At 41.7% G+C, this 21,680-nt stretch overlaps 1 protein-coding gene across 2 annotated transcripts in view; it reads right to left on the bottom strand.

The window, feature by feature from the left end:
* Nucleotides 1-2,309: 2,309 nt before the first annotated feature.
* The window catches only part of LOC119843511 (amine oxidase [flavin-containing] B-like), an 82,286-nt gene continuing 62,915 nt past the window's right edge, over nucleotides 2,310-21,680 (bottom strand). Inside the window, exons 11-15 of one of the 2 annotated variants that reach the window (XM_038372879.2) lie at nucleotides 17,749-17,806; nucleotides 16,436-16,533; nucleotides 12,882-12,993; nucleotides 11,054-11,116; nucleotides 2,310-10,218 (exon numbers count right to left, since the gene is read on the bottom strand). In XM_038372879.2, the coding sequence (XP_038228807.1) occupies nucleotides 10,063-10,218; nucleotides 11,054-11,116; nucleotides 12,882-12,993; nucleotides 16,436-16,533; nucleotides 17,749-17,806 (487 nt within the window). In that variant the 3' untranslated portion in view covers nucleotides 2,310-10,062. The remainder of the gene's footprint in view (nucleotides 10,219-11,053; nucleotides 11,117-12,881; nucleotides 12,994-16,435; nucleotides 16,534-17,748; nucleotides 17,807-21,680) is intronic. The other variant, XM_038372873.2, reaches the window with a different exon arrangement.

The raw sequence follows: 21,680 nt of genomic DNA on the forward strand, positions 1-21,680 counted from the left end.
ATTACTGGAATTATTCTCTATTAATTTTGTGGTACTTATAGAAACATTTGGGGGTATTTTTAAAGGGCCACTATCAAGTAAAAAATCATAAATTTAAAATAAGACCCTCCTCCTTAAATCAACTGTTCTCAAACCGTGGTCTACTGAGTAATTGTTAGTGGTCCACAGGAGCCTAGTTCTCCTTCTTGTCCCAGTTCAAAACTGGACTTCTCATATATTTAACATTAAGCAGACGAATAAGGGTTTGCAGGATTGGTCGCCAGGTTCTTACTGGGCTCTCTCTCTAAGTGGTTGATTCAAAGGCAATTGAAATGCCTGGAAAGTCACCCATTGAGTTCAATGGACTTTTACTTATGCCTTTGTTCTGTCTCTGTCCAATGTTTTGGTTTACGCTGCTTTCTCTAAAACTATGGGCCAATTTCTCTTCTCATTTACCCAGCTTTTATATGGTCTAACTCCACTTGCTTCAGGGGAATCAATCCTAAGAACAGAATCAGCCCCCTACACGTTTTAGGAATTTGCTTAAAAGGTGCTTTGGAAGCTTGGGATAAGTATGACCAACAAGGTGGAGAATGACCTTCATTCTCACTCTCCGGATAGGTTTATAGGGATCTTTACTAGCATATTTTACAAAACATGAAGATGTTCCAACTTCCCCTCAACCTTGCGAAGACTCGTTAATTGGTTTCTCAGGAAATGGATTGTTATTAATTAGTTATCCTTCTACTGACGCTATACAAAATAGAGTTCTACTGTACAGCCCTGCAGCAGGACTGGGATCCCAGGGAACCCGCAGGACCCTCTGCCGTGATAGCGAGAGCTGGTAAAATGTATTTTGTTACAGATGGGATAAGGCAAAAAAAACAGACTGCTGTAATTTGCGAGAAAACACTAAAGCTCTCGTCAGTTTGTCATAAATAGAATTTCAGCAAGATAAAGCAAATGTTTCTTTTTTTATAAATAAAGTTTTTAATACTTATATTAAAGCAGGGGATAGAAAGAGAATCGATGTCTATTATGATGAGTTGAAGTATTTTTACATGGTTAAAGCAAGATTTGTTTTATTCTTTATGTGGTAAAAATTGTGTTAGAATTCATATATTTATTTACTGACTGCCGATCACAGCTCCCACTGGCCGTGGTTTGCTGTTCCAGGCCAATGGGGGCTGCAGAAAGTGGCAGCCAGCACATCCCTCAGCCCACGACACTTCCTGCAGCCCCCATTGGCCTGGAATGGCGAACCGCGGTCAGTGGGAGCTGCGATTGGCTGAACCAGCGGATGCTGCAAGTAAACAAACCATCCCGGCCCTCCAGCAGATTTCCTTGATGGGCCGCGTGCCATAGGTTGCCAATCCCTGGTCTAGATAAAACTTAGTCCTGCCTTGAGTGCAGGGGACTGGACTAGATGACCTCTCGAGATCCTTTCCAGTTCTATGATTTTATGATTTCTAACAAAATGCAGCAGTGTAGGGCAGAAAATAGCATGTGGGAAGACTTGCTCTGAAAAAGGAGGTGACCTATTTTTAAAAATTTAAGAAATGGTCAAAAATTCCGAGGAATATTTCAAATATTTGAAATAATTATTTTAGATTTATTTATTAATATTTATTTATTTTTATTATGGCTGTGTTTAGAGGGTCCTACTGATATCAGGACTCTGTTTTGTACATGGTAAGAGAGATTGATCTAGACCATCCTTGACAGGTGTTTGTCCAACCTGCTCTTAAAAATCCCCAATGATGGAGATTCTACAACCTCCCTAGACAATTTATTCCAGTGCTTAACCACTCTGACCGTTGGGAAGCTTTTCCTAATGTCCATCCTAAACCGCCCTTGCTGCAATTTAAGCCCATTGCTTCTTGTCCTATCCTCAGAGGTTAAGAACAATTTTTTCCCCTCCTCCTTGTAACAACCCTTTATGTACTTGCAAAATGGTTCTCTTCTCCAAATTAAACAAACCCAATTTTTTCAGTCTTTCGTCATAGGTCATGTTTGCTAGACCTTTAATCATTTTTGTTGCTCCTGAAATGTGGCACCCAGAATTGGACACAATACTCCAGTTGAGGCCTAATCAGCATTGAGTAAAGCAGAAGAATTACTTCTAGTGTCTTGCTTACAATACTCCTGCTAATACATCCCAGAATGATGTTTGCTTTTTTTTTTTGCAAAGCGTTACAAAGTTCTCAAATGTCAAAGTTCTCACTGATGAAACTAGTATGAAATATTGTGTTACCACAAAATAATAATCAAGATCACACAGAGATCAAAAGCAGGTTTCTGGATTCACAAAAGAAACGCACACACACAAGTTTGACATGAACAATCTTTATTGATTCTAGATTATGTTTAAAAAAAAGGTTTACAGCTGATAGATAAAAATATTTGAAGAGCCTATTGAAAAGGGAACTTAAGAAGGGAACCAAGTGAAACAGCCAACACAGAGTCACTTTAGAAAATGCTACCGTTAGTTAAGGCACAAATGAATCACGTGCACCAAATCCATATTCCTATAAAAGGAAGTCATTTTTATTTTCAAACCACAGAGACAGACACGACTAATGCTCTCCTGCATGTGACCAACTATAAGCTGTGAAAACTATTTGACTGTGAGGATACTCTCAAAACAAAATTACTTTGGCTATTTCACTTTTAGCTTCATTGGAGAGAGAGTTGCAGAATCAAGATGGTCTCAAGGTGGAGATGCTAGAGGGAATGCTACTCTGTTTAACCACAGGCCCAGTCTATTTTGTGGGCATTGTAGTCTCCATTTTAACTGCACTGTTGGTTGTTGCCTAGAGGTACTGGCACTTCTGCTGTGATTCCTTTCCAATTCCCTTTTGGGCATAAATCAGATGTAAATATTTGCTTTCACCTGAGAAAATAAAATGGTAAGAATTTTGGACCTTTATAATTTCTGCCTTAATTAACATCACTGTCCCATTTAGGAAATACCATGATTAGTGTAATAAAAGTCATTAGCTTGTCCTCCAGCTTTTAGGCTGTAAATCAGGAAAACACTTGCTTAACCGAAAGTGCTTAAGTGCTATCCTGAATAGGGTGCTTTCTTGAATCGGGGTCTGTGTTGAGAAGTAATGAATGAGTTAAAGAACTGACATCTTGTGCTTTCTCTTACTGTTCACTTTACTGTACTGTTGAATAACATGTATGATTGGCTTTTAATTTTATCACTACCAAATACTATTGTTGCCATGATCAAATTTACATATCATGTTTTGACACCAGTCACATTAATACATAGTTATAGATACAGTGTACAAACAAGTACACTGTCTTTAAAAACAGACTCTAAGATCATCAAAAATATATGTGAGAATACAAATTATGACGATCACAGTTTACACAATACATTTGACTAGATCAGTACAGTGAAGGATTTCTCATGGGGGCATATTTCCCATTAGACATCAATCAGTTAAGAATACTATACTGATAATTATATTTCAAACCTGATTTTAAAATTTCTTTCCTTTAAACAGTCAGTTAGAATGAGTGTAAAGAGGTAAATTAGTAATAAGTTCCTTTCATGTGTGCAAAGGGGGATGGATTCTGTAACCACATCTGATCAATTTATTGATGACATCATGATGTACATACATACACAATGTTGCTTTTAATTTTTTTCATAAAATATTTAATAAACAAAAGAACAACTGACTGCACTTATCTTTAAATCACATTGTGTTCTTAGGCTTCACAACTTATTTGCAACAAGAATAATTTGTAGCAGCAATTAGTATATTTCAAAAGCCTGAGAAGTTTGAGTATGAAAAAACCACACTCAAAAACTTCAAGTGTTTATACAAACATTTCTTGTATAAACACGAAGTTTTTGAGTGGTTTTTTTTTTTTTTTGCAGACACCATAAGTCTGCAAAATGGGGCAGGAAATCTCATGGGATCCAATTTTATCATGAGATATCAAGTGCCTCCCATTTCTGATTGGGCCAGAAGGATCAGGAGAGTTGCCTTTCTTCTAGTATTTCAATTTCTACTCACCACTGAAACCAAGAATTTAAGAGCAGTGAAAAATAATTCTTTATAAAAAGTTAATCACGCTCAGGAAAAGTCAGAACTGGGTTGAAGTGTTGGTGATGGTTCAGACCAGTTCTAATTTTATCCAAATCAGTTCTCCCTCAATTGACTGCTATGTTTCTATGAGACACACAACACATGCTGGTTTGACTGGAAAATTTCTAGCCGGCACATGAGAAAAAACTGGATAACTTTTGGACATGAAGAAAAACTATTTGCCTTTACAAGCCTCACTAGTAGTTCCCCTATCCAGGCCTTCCAAATGTTTCTAGGACAGCACCAACACTCATACCCCAAACATCTTGGTCAACAAAATCATTCAGCCCTACTGAGACTGACCTTTGTAAAGCACTTTGAGATCTACTGATGGAAAGAATGGGGCACTGTTATTATTATTCCAGAAATGTAGCAGTACATTGTGTGTTAAATATGTTTTCACTGTCAAACTTGTAAGTATCAGGCCAAGATTTTTAAAACTGGGTGCCTAAAGTAAAGCTTGTCTGTCTGTATTTAGGCCCCTACATAAGAGGTCTAATTTTCACAAGTGCTGAGCATCCCACTACTCCCTTTGGAAAAACAAATCTAAGCCATCAGTTACTAAAAAGTTTAGTAAAAGTACAACTGGGTTTAGCCTCATTCAGATTGTATAACACTGAAGAGAAGCTATTTACAGCAAACTGCTCTCATTGATGTAATTTTCTCTTCTGCTTGCTGTGTCTGCAAGATTCACATTGCTCAGCTCCTCTTACAGTCCTGTCCTTTTTAGGGAAAAAAATCTTCCAGTGAGCTGCCTGTGAGCCTGAGAGGACTGCCAACTTTAGGGTGGGGAGAAAGAGAGAGACTGTGATATGAGTAAATGCATAAGAGGTATTGAAAGGTCACTGGGTGCCAGCATGGACTTGTGACTAAATAGCTGTTAAAAGCCAAGAAGAAAAAAAACAGTCTTGCTCTCTGCTGTGCTTTCCAGGGAGTCTGACTGTCAAGAAAGAAAAACCAGGCCAGGGTGCCCAGGTAAAGCAGATTAGAAACTAAAGCAGGAGGAGCCAGAAAAAGCTATCAAGCCAAAGGCCAATCAACATCATTTCATTTTGGTAGATGACACCCCCATCAATTCCCAGAGACATGAAGTGGTCAAAGAAGGGGAGTCATGGGTTAGATTACAAATCAAACAACAAGAATAGGTCTTAGAAGTACCCTGTCCAACTGCTTCTCTGTATGACAAGGTGAGAAAGGTCACATCTACTACACTGTACCCCGTTCCTCTGTCTTCAAGATCTTGACATCTGAAGAATTCTTCTATTTAGTTTAAAGGCGGATGTGAGAACACACACTTGTAGCAGCAGCTTGGATTTTATCACAAGAGGCTTACTGTCTGGTGCATCCAATTCAAAGACACAGAATGAAATCTAAGAGCCAGATTCTGATACCCTTATTCACAATGACAACAATTCCATGAGTAATTCAATGGGACCATGAGCAGAATAAAGTACTACTAAGCATGAGCCCGCAGCATCAGACTCTGGCCTTGAAGATCTACATGAAGCTGACTATACAATTTCTCTGCCTTATGTATGCCCCAGCTGCTGATTGGGATCACTGTTTTCTTGCCTCACTCCATGTTTTCCTGCAGTGCAATTGCAGTTAGTTTAAAACATCATCAACTGGAGCAAAAAGTGCAAATAGGCTCAAAATAGTTCCAGCTGGCTGACCAGTTTAGATCTCTTAGAATTCTATATGCCCTGGACTAAATTGTGCTCTCAATTACACCTACAACTTTCTATTGAGGTTGCCCCGGTGTAGAAGGAGAGAAGAATTTGGTGCAATGTACTCTGTGTGAAACTTATAGAAATGTCCTGGACAAATTTAACTGAATTAAGCTAAACCCTATTGAATTAAATTCAACACTTCTGGAGTTCATTCTATTAAAAATGAAAATGTTTGTGTACTATTGTGAGTTGTATGGAACTCCTTTAGCAGGAAAACGGGATTAATATAATCTCTTGGAGATATCAGGAAGAACTTCAAAGGATTTTGGGTACAATACGTGTGAAGAGGATTTCCTAGGAAATACTTGGGGGGCGAGGGCAATGCAAATGACCCACTTCAAATCCATCCTTTCGAAACTATGCCTTGGGGAGAGAAACAAATTGTATACTGATTACCTGCTTCTGAAAACTCCAGTTCAAAGACCTTCAACCTGCATAAAGGAGGGACTAAACTTTTCATGAGTGTGCTAGTTCTGAACTGAGGCTGTTGTGAATTTGTGCCCACAGAAGAGACTCCTTTGATGGATTTGAAGGACTTACTTGCCAGAAAGCATGCTGGAGACAACTGAAGGAGGGGATCTCTGGTAAGATCATATAGCATGCAGGGAGATTTGTATTGTTTTAATGTGTTTTTTCTGAAGTGCTTTTACCTTAAGAGTAAAAGAGGCTTGCATAGGACGTTCTGTGTAGTTACTTATAGTTGTTGGCAATCACTCTATTATTAGTCTCTGAAGAGAAAGCAAGCAGACCTATTTGGGCAGACTGCCTTTTGCTGGGAATATCAGTGGAGGCAGGGAACAGTTCAACCTGGAAATACCCCAGTTAGGAGGGAGAGAGACACAGCTTCCTTCCCCCTAGCCATTGTCTAAGAGTGGGTAGACTTACTGAACCAGTAAGAGGAAACACAGGTGCAGCTGACCCATACTGTGACACTCTGCATATAGCAGACAGCTAATTTTTTTTATTCTTGTGTACATTGTTTCAAAGGCCCCAGTGCAGGGAGGACAGAAGCACCGGTACATGCTTAAACTTTCCAGGGCTCCACTTGATCTCTTCATGATTCAACCCCCTGAATAGTTACTAAGAGCTTGGGAACGTCAGTCGGACTTGTACTGCATTTCTAACTACGGATGTGGAAGTGCTTATTGCATTTTGCATAGTTTAGCAATTGATCCTTTTACAGTTAACACCCTGCTGATGAGCTGTCCTCCTAATCTTGATTTCAGGGGGGTTGTTTTAAAGATTCTACAAAATCTTGACTTTTTAGATCATGAAGTCTCCCACCAGACATATGAATTTGGAGCTGATACCACAGAACTAGATAGTTGCTTAGCAGTCTACCCTGCGCAAGGGGCAGTGGGTAGCTGCACTGACCCAGGAGCAGACGTTGAAAGTCACAGTTCAGGCCCCTGCTCTCCCTTACACCAGTGGGAAGTGCCCCAGTCCTTTACCACACACAGATTACTCCCCTCTCTTTATGTTGCCTCAGCTATGCTGACTGATTTGCTGTAGGGCTTAGTCAAGGCTCCACCTTTCCCATCCCCATTCTGCACACCTGAGCGGGAGGAGGAGGAGTGACTCCTTAGAGGCTGCTCTCCTTTCTGCACTGAGAGCTACGATGCAGGTAGCCGTGCAAGACATTTTATGCCCCCTCATTCCCTTGTGCAAGCATGTAGGGCAAGCAATGATCTTGTGCTTAATCATTCACACCTTCTCCTCATAAAACTGTGAGCCAAGCAGTGTGAAATGTCATCAAGAGAAGATTTTATGGAGCGTAGTTAGAATGGCATTCAATGTAGCATGGAATAATAGCTTCATATTAATTAATGTAATGCCAGAAAACCTTTGACTGAAGGTTGAATAGAAAAGGACAATTGAAAATATTGTAATGTTGGTAGCTCAATGTTTCAATTGTGTCAGTAGTGCTGTGTCCGTTTACACCAGCAGAGAATTTGCTCATAGGATTTCCAAAACTCCCACTACAGGATTGTACGTTTCTTAATAATATAGTTTTCAAAAGTACACAGAAGGTGAAAACTAGATCTGACTAGAGATGTGCTGGAAAAAAAATTGCACTCCATTTTGCTAGCAGGCTGAAACTCAGGGAATCAAAGACCCGAAAGCTTAAGACAAGATCTCATCAAAGAATGGTGACTAACAAGCACAGTTTCAGAGTAGCAGCCATGTTAGTTTGTATTCGTGAGCTGTAGCTCACGAAAGCTTATGCTCTAATAAATTTGTTAGTCTCTAAGGTGCCACAAGCACAGTTTGGCTGCTCTCACTCTCAGGAAGTAGAAACTACTTCTCCTAGGAAGCAATTACAATCCAGAAAAGAACTGAGGGAGAAGATGATGATGATATAGCCCTGGAAACCATGCTGCTGTCATTCACACTGAATTCCATTGTCCTGGGCCTTTGGTACATACAAAGATTGGGTACTTTTCACTAATACAGAGCTTTATAGTGTTTTGGAAGGATTTTCAAGCTCTTTTCTTGCCTTGTCTTGCTTTTTTACAAAAAATAATGAAGTCTGAGGATATCAAGGTAAAGTAGTAAGATTCCTTTCTTCTGGAAATTATATTAGAAAGAGCATAACCGCAATAATCCTTCCTCCTAAGTGAAATAGAGAGGACTGGGAGGCAGGTCACATCTCGGATGACTATAGGTGTGATGGAGAAAACTCTATTAGCTGTGTATATAGAAGAGTCCAATTTAGAGTGATATGAATCAAGAAGCAAAGCTGAGCAGGGAATTTTTTTTATTTTTGTAGAGCAGAAGAACATAAGAGAAATCACCCTCGCAATTCCAGGTGCACCCCTCAACACAACATAAATTCCAAGAAATACAAATGGAAATGTTCTTTAGAGATTTCCATTTATATTTCAAGGACTAATTGTTGGAAAAATGTGTAGACATTAGCTCAGATTCTCTGGCCCAGATAAGCTGTGTTCAACACTGGACAAAGTTATTACTTATTACGGCAGTGCCTGTAGGCTCCAACTGAGATCTAGAGCCCACTGTACTCTACAAACATAAGGTGAGAGAGAGTTCTCTCTCTGAATTGAGACAAGGGTGAAGAAAAGTAAGTACTGTAAAAGTTACTTTATGGCTCTGTGGGGTGAACAGGAGGGTTAATTTGACCCCTGGCCCTACCTATAGCAGCCCCATGGAATCCAGATAGGATAGGAGTGCTGTAGAGCCGCTAGACTGGGAGAATCCTCAGGAGGCCACTTAAGCCAGCTTTATAGCCTCTTTTGTGCCACTGGGTCCATAGTCCATAACATGCGATTGAAAACTTAAAGTGAGAAATTATATCTTGACAAACTCATGAGCACTTGCATAGTTTGGAACAACAATTTCAAAATTTAGCCTTACATTTTTTTTTGTAAGTGCTGTTTGGGCTCAAGGCTTTTTGGGAAAAAATACATTAAAAGACCCTCACCTGCAATTTGCATTTATTCAAAAGTTATTTTAAGCTACAACTGAAGTCTTTTAGATCTCTGGAACATGAGTGTGGCAATACTCCACCTATAACTAGGGATGGGCATGCCTTTAAATGTTCAGAGTTCAGGTTGGGTCAGATACAAGTGTACAAAAGGCTGAAAATATAAGAACAGCCTTCTCATGGTATCTTGGCATTTTCATTTGCAGACCTGAATAGAAACTCAAAGTTCCATATAGTGGAACATCTCAGAATAGTGGTGGGCAACCTGCAGACTGTGGGCCACACGTGGCCCATCAGGGTAATCTGCTGGTGGGCTGCCAGACAGTTTGTTTACATTTGCACAGCCACCCACAGCTCCAGTGGCCGCGGTTCGCCGTTCCCGACCAATGGGAGCTGCAGGAAGTGGCGCGGGCCGCAGGGACGTACTGGCCACCGCTTCCCACTGCTCCCATTGGCCGGGAATGGTGAACTGCAGCCACTGGGAGCTGTGGACAGCCGTGCAAATGTAAACAAACTATCTGGCGGCCCACCAGCGGATTACCCAGATGGGCCGCGTGTCACACGTTGCCCACCACTGTCTCAGAACCTCAAATGATGGTGCTAAAAAATAGGTCATTGTTCAAGGGGTCCTCACTTTATTTGAACCCCTTCACTCATCCTCACTCTGAAGTTGCATCTCTACTTCCCCCGACTCTCCTTACCAGTCCTGATCTGCTTTTGAAGACAGATAAGTGCACGTCAAAAAATAAACTTTGGACAAAGAACACAGCAAGTACACAGCTTTGTGCTGGCACCATTCTCAGTTTCGAACTAGCAGCCCCTTTTTGTAGGCAAACAGCCCAACAGCAGCCACTGAAGTGAAGAAAGTGGAAAATCCAACCAGCCTCAGCAGTCCTGGCATAGATGGCAAGTTTCTCTCCCAAAAAGTAGTAGTGATTGGCCGGGCTGGGACATCCTGCATAGGAGAACATTCAATATTAGTGCAGGTTCACCTCTGCTATGAAAGGAGAGTATAAATATCAAGTATATCACAGCAGAAACAGAGATAGGTTGAATCTGTTTGGGTGTACTTTCTCTTTTAAACAGAAGTATATTATATTCAGGCAAGATCTGGCACTCTGTTGCTATTAATGTTTATCCCATGCCCTGCTGATGAATCAGGAAACAACCAGAACAAGGTAGATAGCATCTACTTGAGAAAAGGAATTAAACACAACATGTTTGTTGAGGGCCCCTAAAACCTGATATTAACATATTTTAAAGAAAGAGCCCAAGACTGGCCATTTGCATTCCCTTGTACTCACTTCAATAAAAAAAAGAACTCTTTAAAAGGCAGGAAACATTTTTTGCCAAAATTTGCTCAAATTGTTCCTTGCTTTTCTTAGCAAAATTTTTTATCCAAATTAAAAAAAAATTCAACCAGCGTTATTAAAGATGACTGTGAGCAATGAATATGTCTGAGCTTGAAAAGCTTCCGAAACGACAACAATAGGTTGTGAAGAAATACGAGGCCCAAAGCGTTCTCGTCAATTTAAGGTAAGCATTGTAAAAGATACTGTATGGATTTTTTGCCTTATTAAAAGTTGAATACTCTTTCCTGTGCCACGTTTACAGAGTATTTAGACACCCCCACCCCTTGCTGGGTACCTGTCATGTTCCCAGTCATCCAGGGACAGTTTTGGCAGTCAGCAGAATAGTAATTGTAGCTGTAGTTTAAGGTAAAGGCAACACATATTTTCTCTCATCATTAATATCAAAAGAAAGTTCACAGGAACTGAAGGAAAACTTACAACTGATTCAGGTTCTGACTTCCAAATTTCACCTTCTGCGATTTTCCCCATAGAACACAGTACCTGAAAATAAAGAACTGATCAGTTCCGTTCATTCTTTTAAAGGGCAAAACATTTGGCTTTCAGTTTTTGCTCTAAGCTGATGCTGCTATAATCAAAATAAGGGTTTAGCAAATAAGATCGTATGTATTCAGATTTAACAGAAAATCTGATATTTGCACATCAGATTGCTGGGAGGGGCTGTTATTTACTGACATACTCCCAGAGAAGCATCTCTTTCCTAGCTGTGTAATTGCTCCAGTGTGAGTGGTGGTGATTTTTCTAAGAAAGAAAGATAATGGTTCAGGATGAAGGAGTAGAAGAAGCCTCCTTAACTCATTCAGACCCTAATTCAGCAAGGTACTTCAGCAGAACATCTCTAATTTAGTATGTGAGTAGTCCCGCTGAAGTCAGTCAGGCTGAAAATTAAGCACATGCTTAAAAAACTTGTTGAACTAGGGCCTCATATTAACCACAAATCTGTGGGCCATATCCTATAAAACTGATATCAAAGTAGTGCATTAGAGACATGTAGATGTAAAACAGGTACATGCAAAATGTATCGGAAGCTAATTTTGAAAAATGTTGACCCAACACAGGAATAGGATTGAGGTCATGTGAGGGAGGGAGAGCCTAGGGTTCAGTGCCAGAAAAGCAAAATATATTACCAAAAAAAAAAAAATAGTTGGTGTCTATTGGTGGGCATGAGAAAGTGCTAGGATTACATGAAACAAGGAGGAGATTATGACAGGAAGGTGAACATTATTTTTTTAATGTGCACATTTCCAAAATATAATGTGGATATCTTAATTTCTTGATATTCTATCCCAGTCCTTTGCAGAGTTAACAACATCCGACTTCTCCTGAGATGTGGTCCCATTTCAGACAGATATAAGATGATTGGCAGGTCTATCAGTTAGCACAATTAACAGTGTTCTGGGGATTAGTTCTTAAGTATACATCACTCCCAGGATACAATTCTTTCCTGTTGCCCAACATCTAAGCTCTTCAGCTTTATCCTGAGCAGAGGCCTTTAGAGGTTCTGCTTTAATGCTTTCATCACTTGACACATGACGATACTTTATTGATTACCTCCCTCATATGAGATCCCAAAGCTGACCCCTTAACCTCTTATGAAACAAATAGGAGATTCCTTTTGTTGAAGTGTATCAGCCCATAAACCACAACGTTTACAAAAATAGCTAGGAAGATGGCATTCTTACATACAATGAAGTGTGTATGTTCCTATAAATCAACACCATTCAGAATCAAACAAGCATGGGGCCTAACTTCTTCTACAGGCCCGCAGCACAACTATCATTCTTGAAACAAACTTTGGGGCTGAGTTTTTCAAAGCTGCCTATGGGATTTGGACACCATTGTTGCCAATTCCTGTCCTTTTATTGCAAGTCTGACAGTATTTGATGTCTAGCTTACAGCTCCAGTTCCTAGAGACAGGATTAGGTAAGAATCTCAGCTTTAAAAAATTAAATGTCTAGCCCTCATGGTTGCAGAGGAAAGCTTGAAAGTATGACCTGGGTGCTCCCGAAAGGCTCAAAAATGGAATTGCAAATAAAAAGAACCCAATTTTAATTTTTTTCAAATCTCATTTTTAATCCAATCTCATGATTTTTTAAATGCTTGAGATTGGCAATGCTGAATTTTCCTTAAAATTAATTCCCACTGGGCATCTAAATCCCTTACATGGCTTTGAAAATCTCAGCCTTGATTTTGCAAAACACACTTAAAAGTTCTCCCCACGCAGCATGCCGTAAGTGTGGGGCTGTACCTCTCTAGCTGCTCTCTCTCCAGCCTGCACAGCCCCCTCCATGTACCCGCTCCATTCTGTAGCCGTCTCTGTGCCAGCAAAGTAGATCCTACCAACTGGCTGGCGAATGATCCTTTAAAATGGACAAAAATAGGTTGTATCAGCCAGATCAGGAAAGCATGACAAAATTCCTTGGTTTCAGAGTAGCAGCCGTGTTAGTCTGTATTCGCAAAAAGAAAAGGAGTACTTGTGGCACCTTAGAGACTAACAAATTTATTAGAGCATAAGCTTTCGTGAGCTACAGCTCACTTCATCGGATGCATTTGGTGGAAAAAACAGAGGAGAGATTTATATACACACACACAGAGAACATGAAACAATGGGTTTATCATACACACTGTAAGGAGAGTGATCACTTAAGATAAGCCATCACCCACAGCAGGGGGGGGAAAGGAGGAAAACCTTCCATGGTGACAAGCAGGTAGGCTAATTCCAGCAGTTAACAAGAATATCAGAGGAACAGTGGGGGGTGGGGTGGGGGGGAGAAATACCATGGGGAAATAGTTTTACTTTGTGTAATGACTCATCCATTCCCAGTCTCTATTCAAGCCTAAGTTAATTGTATCCAGTTTGCAAATTAATTCCAATTCAGCAGTCTCTCGTTGGAGTCTGTTTTTGAAGCTTTTTTGTTGAAGTATAGCCACTCTTAGGTCTGTGATCGAGTGACCAGAGAGATTGAAGTGTTCTCCAACTGGTTTTTGAATGTTATAATTCTTGACGTCTGATTTGTGTCCATTCATTCTTTTACGTAGAGACTGTCCAGTTTGGCCAATGTACATGGCAGAGGGGCATTGCTGGCACATGATGGCATATATCACATTGGTAGATGCGCAGGTGAACGAGCCTCTGATAGTGTGGCTGATGTGATTAGGCCCTATGATGGTATCCCCTGAATAGATATGTGGACAGAGTTGGCAACGGGCTTTGTTGCAAGGATAGGTTCCTGGGTTAGTGGTTCTGTTGTGTGGTGTGTGGTTGCTGGTGAGTATTTGCTTCAGATTGGGGGGCTGTCTGTAAGCAAGGACTGGTCTGTCTCCCAAGATCTGAGAGAGCGATGGCTCGTCCTTCAGGATAGGTTGTAGATCCTTGATGATGCGTTGGAGAGGTTTTAGTTGGGGGCTGAAGGTGATGGCTAGTGGCGTTCTGTTGTTTTCTTTGTTGGGCCTGTCCTGTAGTAGGTGACTTCTGGGTACTCTTCTGGCTCTGTCAATCTGTTTCTTCACTTCAGCAGGTGGGTATTGTAGTTGTAGGAATGCATGATAGAGATCTTGTAGGTGTTTGTCTCTGTCTGAGGGGTTGGAGCAAATGCGGTTATATCGTAGCGCTTGGCTGTAGACAATGGATCGAGTGGTATGATCTGGATGAAAGCTAGAGGCATGTAGGTAGGAATAGCAGTCAGTAGGTTTCCGATATAGGGTGGTGTTTATGTGACCATCGCTTATTAGCACCGTAGTGTCCAGGAAGTGGATCTCTTGTGTGGACTGGTCCAGGCTGAGGTTGATGGTGGGATGGAAATTGTTGAAATCATGGTAGAATTCCTCAAGAGCTTCTTTTCCATGGGTCCAGATGATGAGGATGTCATCAATGTAGCGCAAGTAGAGTAGGGGCATTAGGGGACGAGAGCTGAGGAAGCGTTGTTCTAAGTCAGCCATAAAAATGTTGGCATACTGTGGGGCCATGCGGGTACCCATCGCAGTGCCGCTGATTTGAAGGTATACATTGTCACCAAATGTGAAATAGTTATGGGTCAGGACAAAGTCACAAAGTTCTGCCACCAGGTTAGCCGTGACAGTATCGGGGATACTGTTCCTGACGGCTTGTAGTCCATCTTTGTGTGGAATGTTGGTGTAGAGGACTTCTACATCCATAGTGGCTAGGATGGTGTTTTTAGGAAGATCACCAATGGACTGTAGTTTCCTCAGGAAATCGGTGGTGTCTCGAAGATAGCTGGGAGTGCTGGTAACGAAGGGCCTGAGGAGCGAGTCTACATAGCCAGACAATCCTGCTGTCAGGGTGCCAATGCCTGAGATGATGGGGCGTCCAGGATTTCCAGGTTTATGGATCTTGGGTTGCAGATAGAATACCCCAGGTCCACACAGACTATGCTGACAGCTTGTGCCACACACTCTCAAGGAAACTGCGGAACCACCTGATTAACATCCTCTACAGCAAACAGGGAAAGATTAAGAATGAGCTCTCAAAACTGGATACTCTCATAAAGAACCAACCTTCCACACAAACTTCCTCGTGGCTGGACTTTACAAAAACTAGACAAGCCATTTACAAAACACACTTTGATTCTCTACAAAAGAAAAAGGACACTAAGCTATCTAAACTACTATATGCCACAAGGGGCCACAACAATGGTTCCCGTAACCCACCCAGCAATATTGTTAATCTATCCAACTATACTCTTAGCCCAGCGGAAGAATCTGTCCTATCTCGGGGCCTCTCCTTTTGCCCCTCCACGCCCACGAACATGATACAGTTCTGTGGTGACCTAGAATCCTATTTTCGACGTCTCAGACTCAAGGAATATTTCCAACACACCTCTGACCAACATATTAACCCACAGAGACCTTCAAAAGAGAACTAGACAGAGACAAGGCTTGTTCTTGCTTGTTATCATAGCCAAGACTCTAGAGATGAAAGATGGAGTCAATAGCACTCTGAATAGCATACTATAGCCCCCATAACACTTAAGAAGAAAGAGACAGTGGTTTGTTTTTCCTGGATCACATAGCTTTGCTGGGATCTGCAATCATCTACTTTAAGGTACTTTAAGTTCGGTCTACTTTAAAAATTGAAGCCACTATATGGTCATAAATCAGGATTTCTTTAGTGCTCTTAGTTACTTTACAATTGCAGAAATTTACATTTCAAAAAGGATCCAGAGCACTTAACTGAACATAACTGCACAACTGAATGGAAACAGCCAGGTTGGCCACTGCTGCTTTTTGGGGTCACTCCTGTTTTCATTCAAAAACCTGAATCAGGGAGGATAATACATGGTGGCACAGTAGTTACTGCAATAGACCCTATCTGCTAATAGGAACAGTCCACTGAAGTCACTCATGTTCATAAATATTTAAAGTATAAAGGCCTGATCCTGTATTTTTAAAATACCAATAAAATATATTAAAAAACACAAAGGAAATGGTAACGCCATTCCCAAATCTGAAAAGCAAAACTGTCATGAAAATTTACCAATTTGGGCACGTGCACAGACACAGACACAGACACACCAACCCCCAACAATCAAACAAGCTACTCACCTACTCTTCCCTGTAGTCAATGATGAACATGAAAATACTAATAATGAGAGTCGTCCATCAAAAAAACCTAATCCAGGCAAGTGGGGAAGTAAAATTTTACAAGGCTGTTTGAAGTATTCCCGAAGCAATACTCCAGGTATAAAGAAAATTTGTTCACAGAGGACTTAAGGCCCTTACAGAGGATATTTATCTGTTCATTCTTATCTTTCTGTTCTTGAGTCCCTTAGTGAGACACTGTACCTTCCGAACTGCGTCATTATCCCTGGTGGGAAGTAAGCTGTGTAGCATCCGCCAGAATACTGCTCCTCACACCAGTTTTTCTCTTCATAATGCACTGGCTGTAAAACAGAGTTAATGAAACCTCAGAAGGGGGAAAAACCCCTAAGGACAAAGCTGTTACAAGAACTGAGAAGGCAGCAGTGAAGAATAGCTTATGATTTGTTGCATCACCTTACAATGCCTGACTAGAGATGAGCCCATTTAACAAGTCTCTTAATGCAATGTGGAGAAGACATAAGCCTTAACTTCAGACACTGCTGGCCTTTTTTACTGGTTAATTTGGACATTGTAGAACTGGATCCTCCTAATTCTCGTTTATGTAGACTTGTGCGTCAGGCAGCAGAGACAACATAGAGTCAAATTCAGCCCGGGTGTAAGCAGGTGTAATTCCCATTGTATTCCATACAATTGCATCTGCTTACTCTCAGGCTGCCTAAGGCCCCAAAATCACAGATTTGTTAGGACTGGAAAGGATCCCCGTAAGCCATCCTTACTTATATACGTTACTAATAATTGCTCTGTTCTGTTCATTCCCTCTGGGGCACCTGGCATTGGCCACTATCAGAAGACAGGATACTGAGCTAGATGGGCCACTGGTCAGACCCAGTATGGCCGTTCTTATGTGCTTATACAGTGAGTATGCAAAGTATGCCACTTTTGTAGCAATACAGTATATGGAAGTTATGTGTAAAATGGCATGCTATGGTGATTCATATCTAAACATTTCAACCACTTAAAATTGCCTTCAATAAAATAAAGGATGTTTATAATATAAAGCAAATGAGTTTTCAGAAACTGGGAGAACATACAAACCCTAACAGTTAGTTTCCCTTAATAAGAAGGGAAAAACAGAAAGAAACAAAAGCAGATGTTGCTATGGGAGGGAGCAATCATGAGACAAAAAGGAACACTACACAGGGCATGGGCTGGATGAGGAGGCAAGCCGTGGTACAGCAGCTGAAAATGGCTGAGATTCAGCATATAATAATAATGAAGGTAACACTCCGCACTAAGGCTTTAGGGGCTCATTTTAAAATGAGCTCCTGTATTTTTAACTGCTTCACATGAACACGTTAATCACTCTTAAATGGGATGTAAAATTTGTCAGTATTTTCCATCTCTTCTGTACAAACTAATAAGCATGGTGAAGAACACTAATCCTGATTAAATGTGGGATACAGTGCCAAGAATACTGATTTTACTGCTACTTTCCAACTTCACCCTGTGCCTCCCAACTACAATAATGAGATCGACAGGATGTGTTATGTTCTTACATGTAAGGCTTCCTCTGATCCCAAAACCTTTGCATAGAGCTCACAGATCCTCCTCTTCCTAAGGGAGAAATGCAACAAAGATTTAAACACAAGAAAGAAAATAATCCACTGCTGAAATGTTCTTACTTTGAGAGAACAAAGATTATTCGGTGTCTAAATTGGAGGTTTCAGCTCTTTTGGTTTTATTCTGATTACTGAGAGTTTGGAGGCTGGGAGTTGTACTTCAGAAATGAGTCAATAAAGTTGATCGATATATTGACATGCTCCGTTTTATACGAGTCAACTTAACAAGCAGTTTTGCAAATCATTCCCTAAGACACTGATCTTGATCATCTCAAATTTGTATATTATCTAAAAGTCATTTAATCTGCCAGAGAAAGAGAGAAGTGAGGTTTTGTACTTTGGTCTCCTGGCAAACAGCCTGTGCTGAATTTTGATAAGGGAAACAAGACACTGCTGGCTTGTGATCTCAGGGAACCAGTTTGAAATTTAAAAATCCCTCTTCCTTTTTCACTTCTTTATTTGTATGGGCATGTACTTCCTTCTGTAACAAAGCAATAGCAATGGAGTCTGTTCCCACTTCCCAGCCATTTTCTGGCCTTTGTTGTCTGGTACTAGACATATCCCACCACTTCCCAAAAGGAAAAAGATCAAAATGAGACAAGTGCACCAGTTAAGAACCAAAAAAGAAAAAAACAGACCCATGCTCAATCCATTTTTGAGGCAAATCCTGTCCCATTCATAGAAGAAATGTAGGCCCCCAGACACAGCACAAATACAGTAGGGCAGAGTATATAGGGAATCTACACAAGTGGACCACATGCCCCATGTATTAGGGAGCCCAGCATTGTGGTGGTTCAGCTACTTCCCTGTGCAGCAGGTTTCAGGGGTGGCGCAGCAATGGGCTGGGGAAAAGTGGAGACAGAGGATGCCCCACTATGCAGCTCCAAAGCCTATTCCACACTGCATAAAGTGGAAACAGTAAGAGTGGAGGCTACTACACATCCAGAGTTACAGTAGCAGCCATGGAGTGACTGGGCCATTGGTCTGCGCCCAGAGGAGGACTTCTTTCCCGCTCCACCTTCACAGGACCCTGCCATGCCAAGCCCAGCTACCTGGGCTTCTGACAGGGAGGAAAGATTTGGTCCTTTGTTATATTTCCTCTCCTTTCTGCCCTTTGAGGAATCACATGTACTAGAAGCAGAAATGCTTAATGTGACAGACTGTGAGATTCACTGTTCTCACTGGATTTTCAGAGCCAATGGGTTCAGGTAAGCGCATGAGGCTTCTGGAGACTTGCTGGATCTGTGCCCATTACTGTGTGTGCGTGTATGTGTCACACACTGACTGTGCTGATACAGTTTAATAGTGTGCTGTCATCTACTGTGAGCCGAAACACAAGCTCTTCCAAACCCTTGTCAATTCAATTCCACAGACATGCCGAGCAGCCCTAACTAACACTAGGGGGAGCTCAGAGAGCTGCAATACCTCAATGAGGGAGTCACACTGCAGTCAACAGGGAAAGGGAGCCAGTGATAATGATTAGAAGAAGACCTCTTCGCTAGCTCTTTCTTTATCCACCCTAAAGAAAGTCCTTTCTATCCATCTCAGACAAAGGCCCAGCTTGGGTGCTCTAGCAAGACAATTCACAGAAAAGTGCCAGGGGACTCTGCATTCTTCCACTGGAGGCTGGGTTTCCAACCTTGCAAAAACAGCAGGGGATTAGCCCTGAAAGCCGGGGGTTCTCAGGAATCCCCCAAAGCCACAGGCCACTGGACCATGCCTAGGACACTCTGCTTCTCCCCCCTGCCACCCACCCAGCTCTCTAACACCACAGTCCATTGGAGCCATATGGCCATTTATGGCCCATCCTACAGATGTTCCTGGAGTCATCCTGGGTGGCTCCATCACACACAGGAGTTCCACAGAAAAGTTAATACAACCTCAGGCTGTATTAACTGTCCTGACTCTTCCTCACAGAGCTGTGGCAAGAATAATTAGCCTCCCTCCAAACCCAGCCCTGGTCTGCCCTCTTCCCCGATGTGGATCTCAGAACCTCCAGAGATCCCATTGCAGGGTCCTAGGAAGGTGAATTGCATAGCAGAGGTAACCAACTTTCCTGTGGGCAGATGGAGGTCCTTGTGGGAAGAGAGCAACTGGGCTCCGAGAAGCTGTAAGCTCCACTGCTATTTGCCAACTAAATTGCAAAGACAAAATGACTTTGCAAAAGCAAAAGTAAATATTAACCTGAAAATGGCATTTTCAGACAGCCAAGCAAACAAATGCATAGGAGGGCATTATATAGCTTTAATTCTCAATAACAAATATGCTGTTTCAAAAGGGTTGAATGTGGTCGGTGACAACATTTTATCGAAGAGATTTATCTGAGTGGTTCCCACAGCGAGAGCGAATCTTTGCAGATGTGCCTGCTGCTCACACAGCTGTGCCTTTTCCCCTAGAATGATTTAGTATTTTATTTAAATGGCCTATTGCTAACACTCTGTCCAGAGCGTACCATACATCTACATACGCTGTGGGCAAAATCCTCATCTCCAGGCCCTGGGCTCAATCACGGCTTCCCACAAGCCTTGAGCAAAGGGAACATGTCACTGCGTTGCTCCAGAAGCAGCCAAGGAAACATATGGTGACTCTAAGCATCGCAATCTACGTCCTGGATTCCCTCTGCTCTGTAAAGGAAGTACCTGGGGCAGGGTACTTCCCCAGTGCCCTGTGTAGCTCTGCTAGCCAGCAGATATTGTATTGCCTCTGTTGCACTGCGCAGGAGATGGGGGTGGCGCTGTTGCAGCCAATGGAGGCTATTCTCCTCCCTGCACTAATACTCGCAGTCTGGGCAGCTGGCACAAGGGAGCACTAGATGCCCCCTTGAGTGGCTCTGCAAGCTGGGCCACAATCCTAGCCCACTGTCATTAGTAATTGGTCTTTGTCTAGGGGAGTCTCGGGGTTGTAGGTGGAGAGGGGTTTCACTCCCACAACAGGTGGGCAGGCTGCAGCACTGACTCCTGTTCCAGCCAATGGGCTAGTGTAGTGGCCATAGCCTACATACAACCCCTGGAACACATGGTTTCTGGATCCTTGAAAACCCAGTCCCAACATCACTGACTCCATTTGGGGGAGCCCCACTACATAGCTTACAGGTGGGTGTGGAGATGCCTCCTGGCCAGCCATCAGTCTGCCTCTTTTCCCTTTGTAGAACTAAAGTGAGGCTTAAATTGTGTGCATGGGATGGATTTCTCATTGCAAGTAATATACTATATTAAGCACAGGTTTCAGAGTAGCAGCCGTGTTAGTCTGTATACACAAAAAGAAAAGGAGGACTTGTGGCACCTTAGAGACTAACAAATTTATTTGAGCATAAGCTTTCGTGAGCTACAGCTCACCTCATCGGATGCATTCGGTGGAAAATACAGTGCGGAGATTTATATACACACACACAGAGAACATGAAACAACGGGTTTTATCATACACACTGTAAGGAAAGTGATCACTTAAGATGAGCTATTACCAGCAGGAAGGAGGGCATCTACCAATGTGATATATGCCATCATGTGCCAGCAATGCCCCTCTGCCATGTACACTGGCAAAACTGGACAGTCTCTACGTAAAAGAATAAATGGACACAAATCAGACGTCAAGAATTATAACATTCAAAAACCAGTCGGAGAACACTTCAATCTCTCCGGTCACATGATTACAGATCTAAGAGTGGCTATCCTTCAACAAAAAAACTTCAGAAACAGACTCCAGCGAGAGACTGATGAATTGGAATTAATTTGCAAATTGGATACAATTAATTTAGACTTGAATAGAGACTGGGAGTGGATGGGTCATTACACAAAGTAAAACTATTTCACCATGACAGGTTTCAGAGTAGCAGCCGTGTTAGTCTGTATTCGCAAAAAGAAAAGGAATAC

This window comes from Dermochelys coriacea, chromosome 1 (assembly GCF_009764565.3).
Source record: "Dermochelys coriacea isolate rDerCor1 chromosome 1, rDerCor1.pri.v4, whole genome shotgun sequence".
In the NCBI taxonomy this organism is placed as follows: Eukaryota; Metazoa; Chordata; order Testudines; family Dermochelyidae; genus Dermochelys; species Dermochelys coriacea.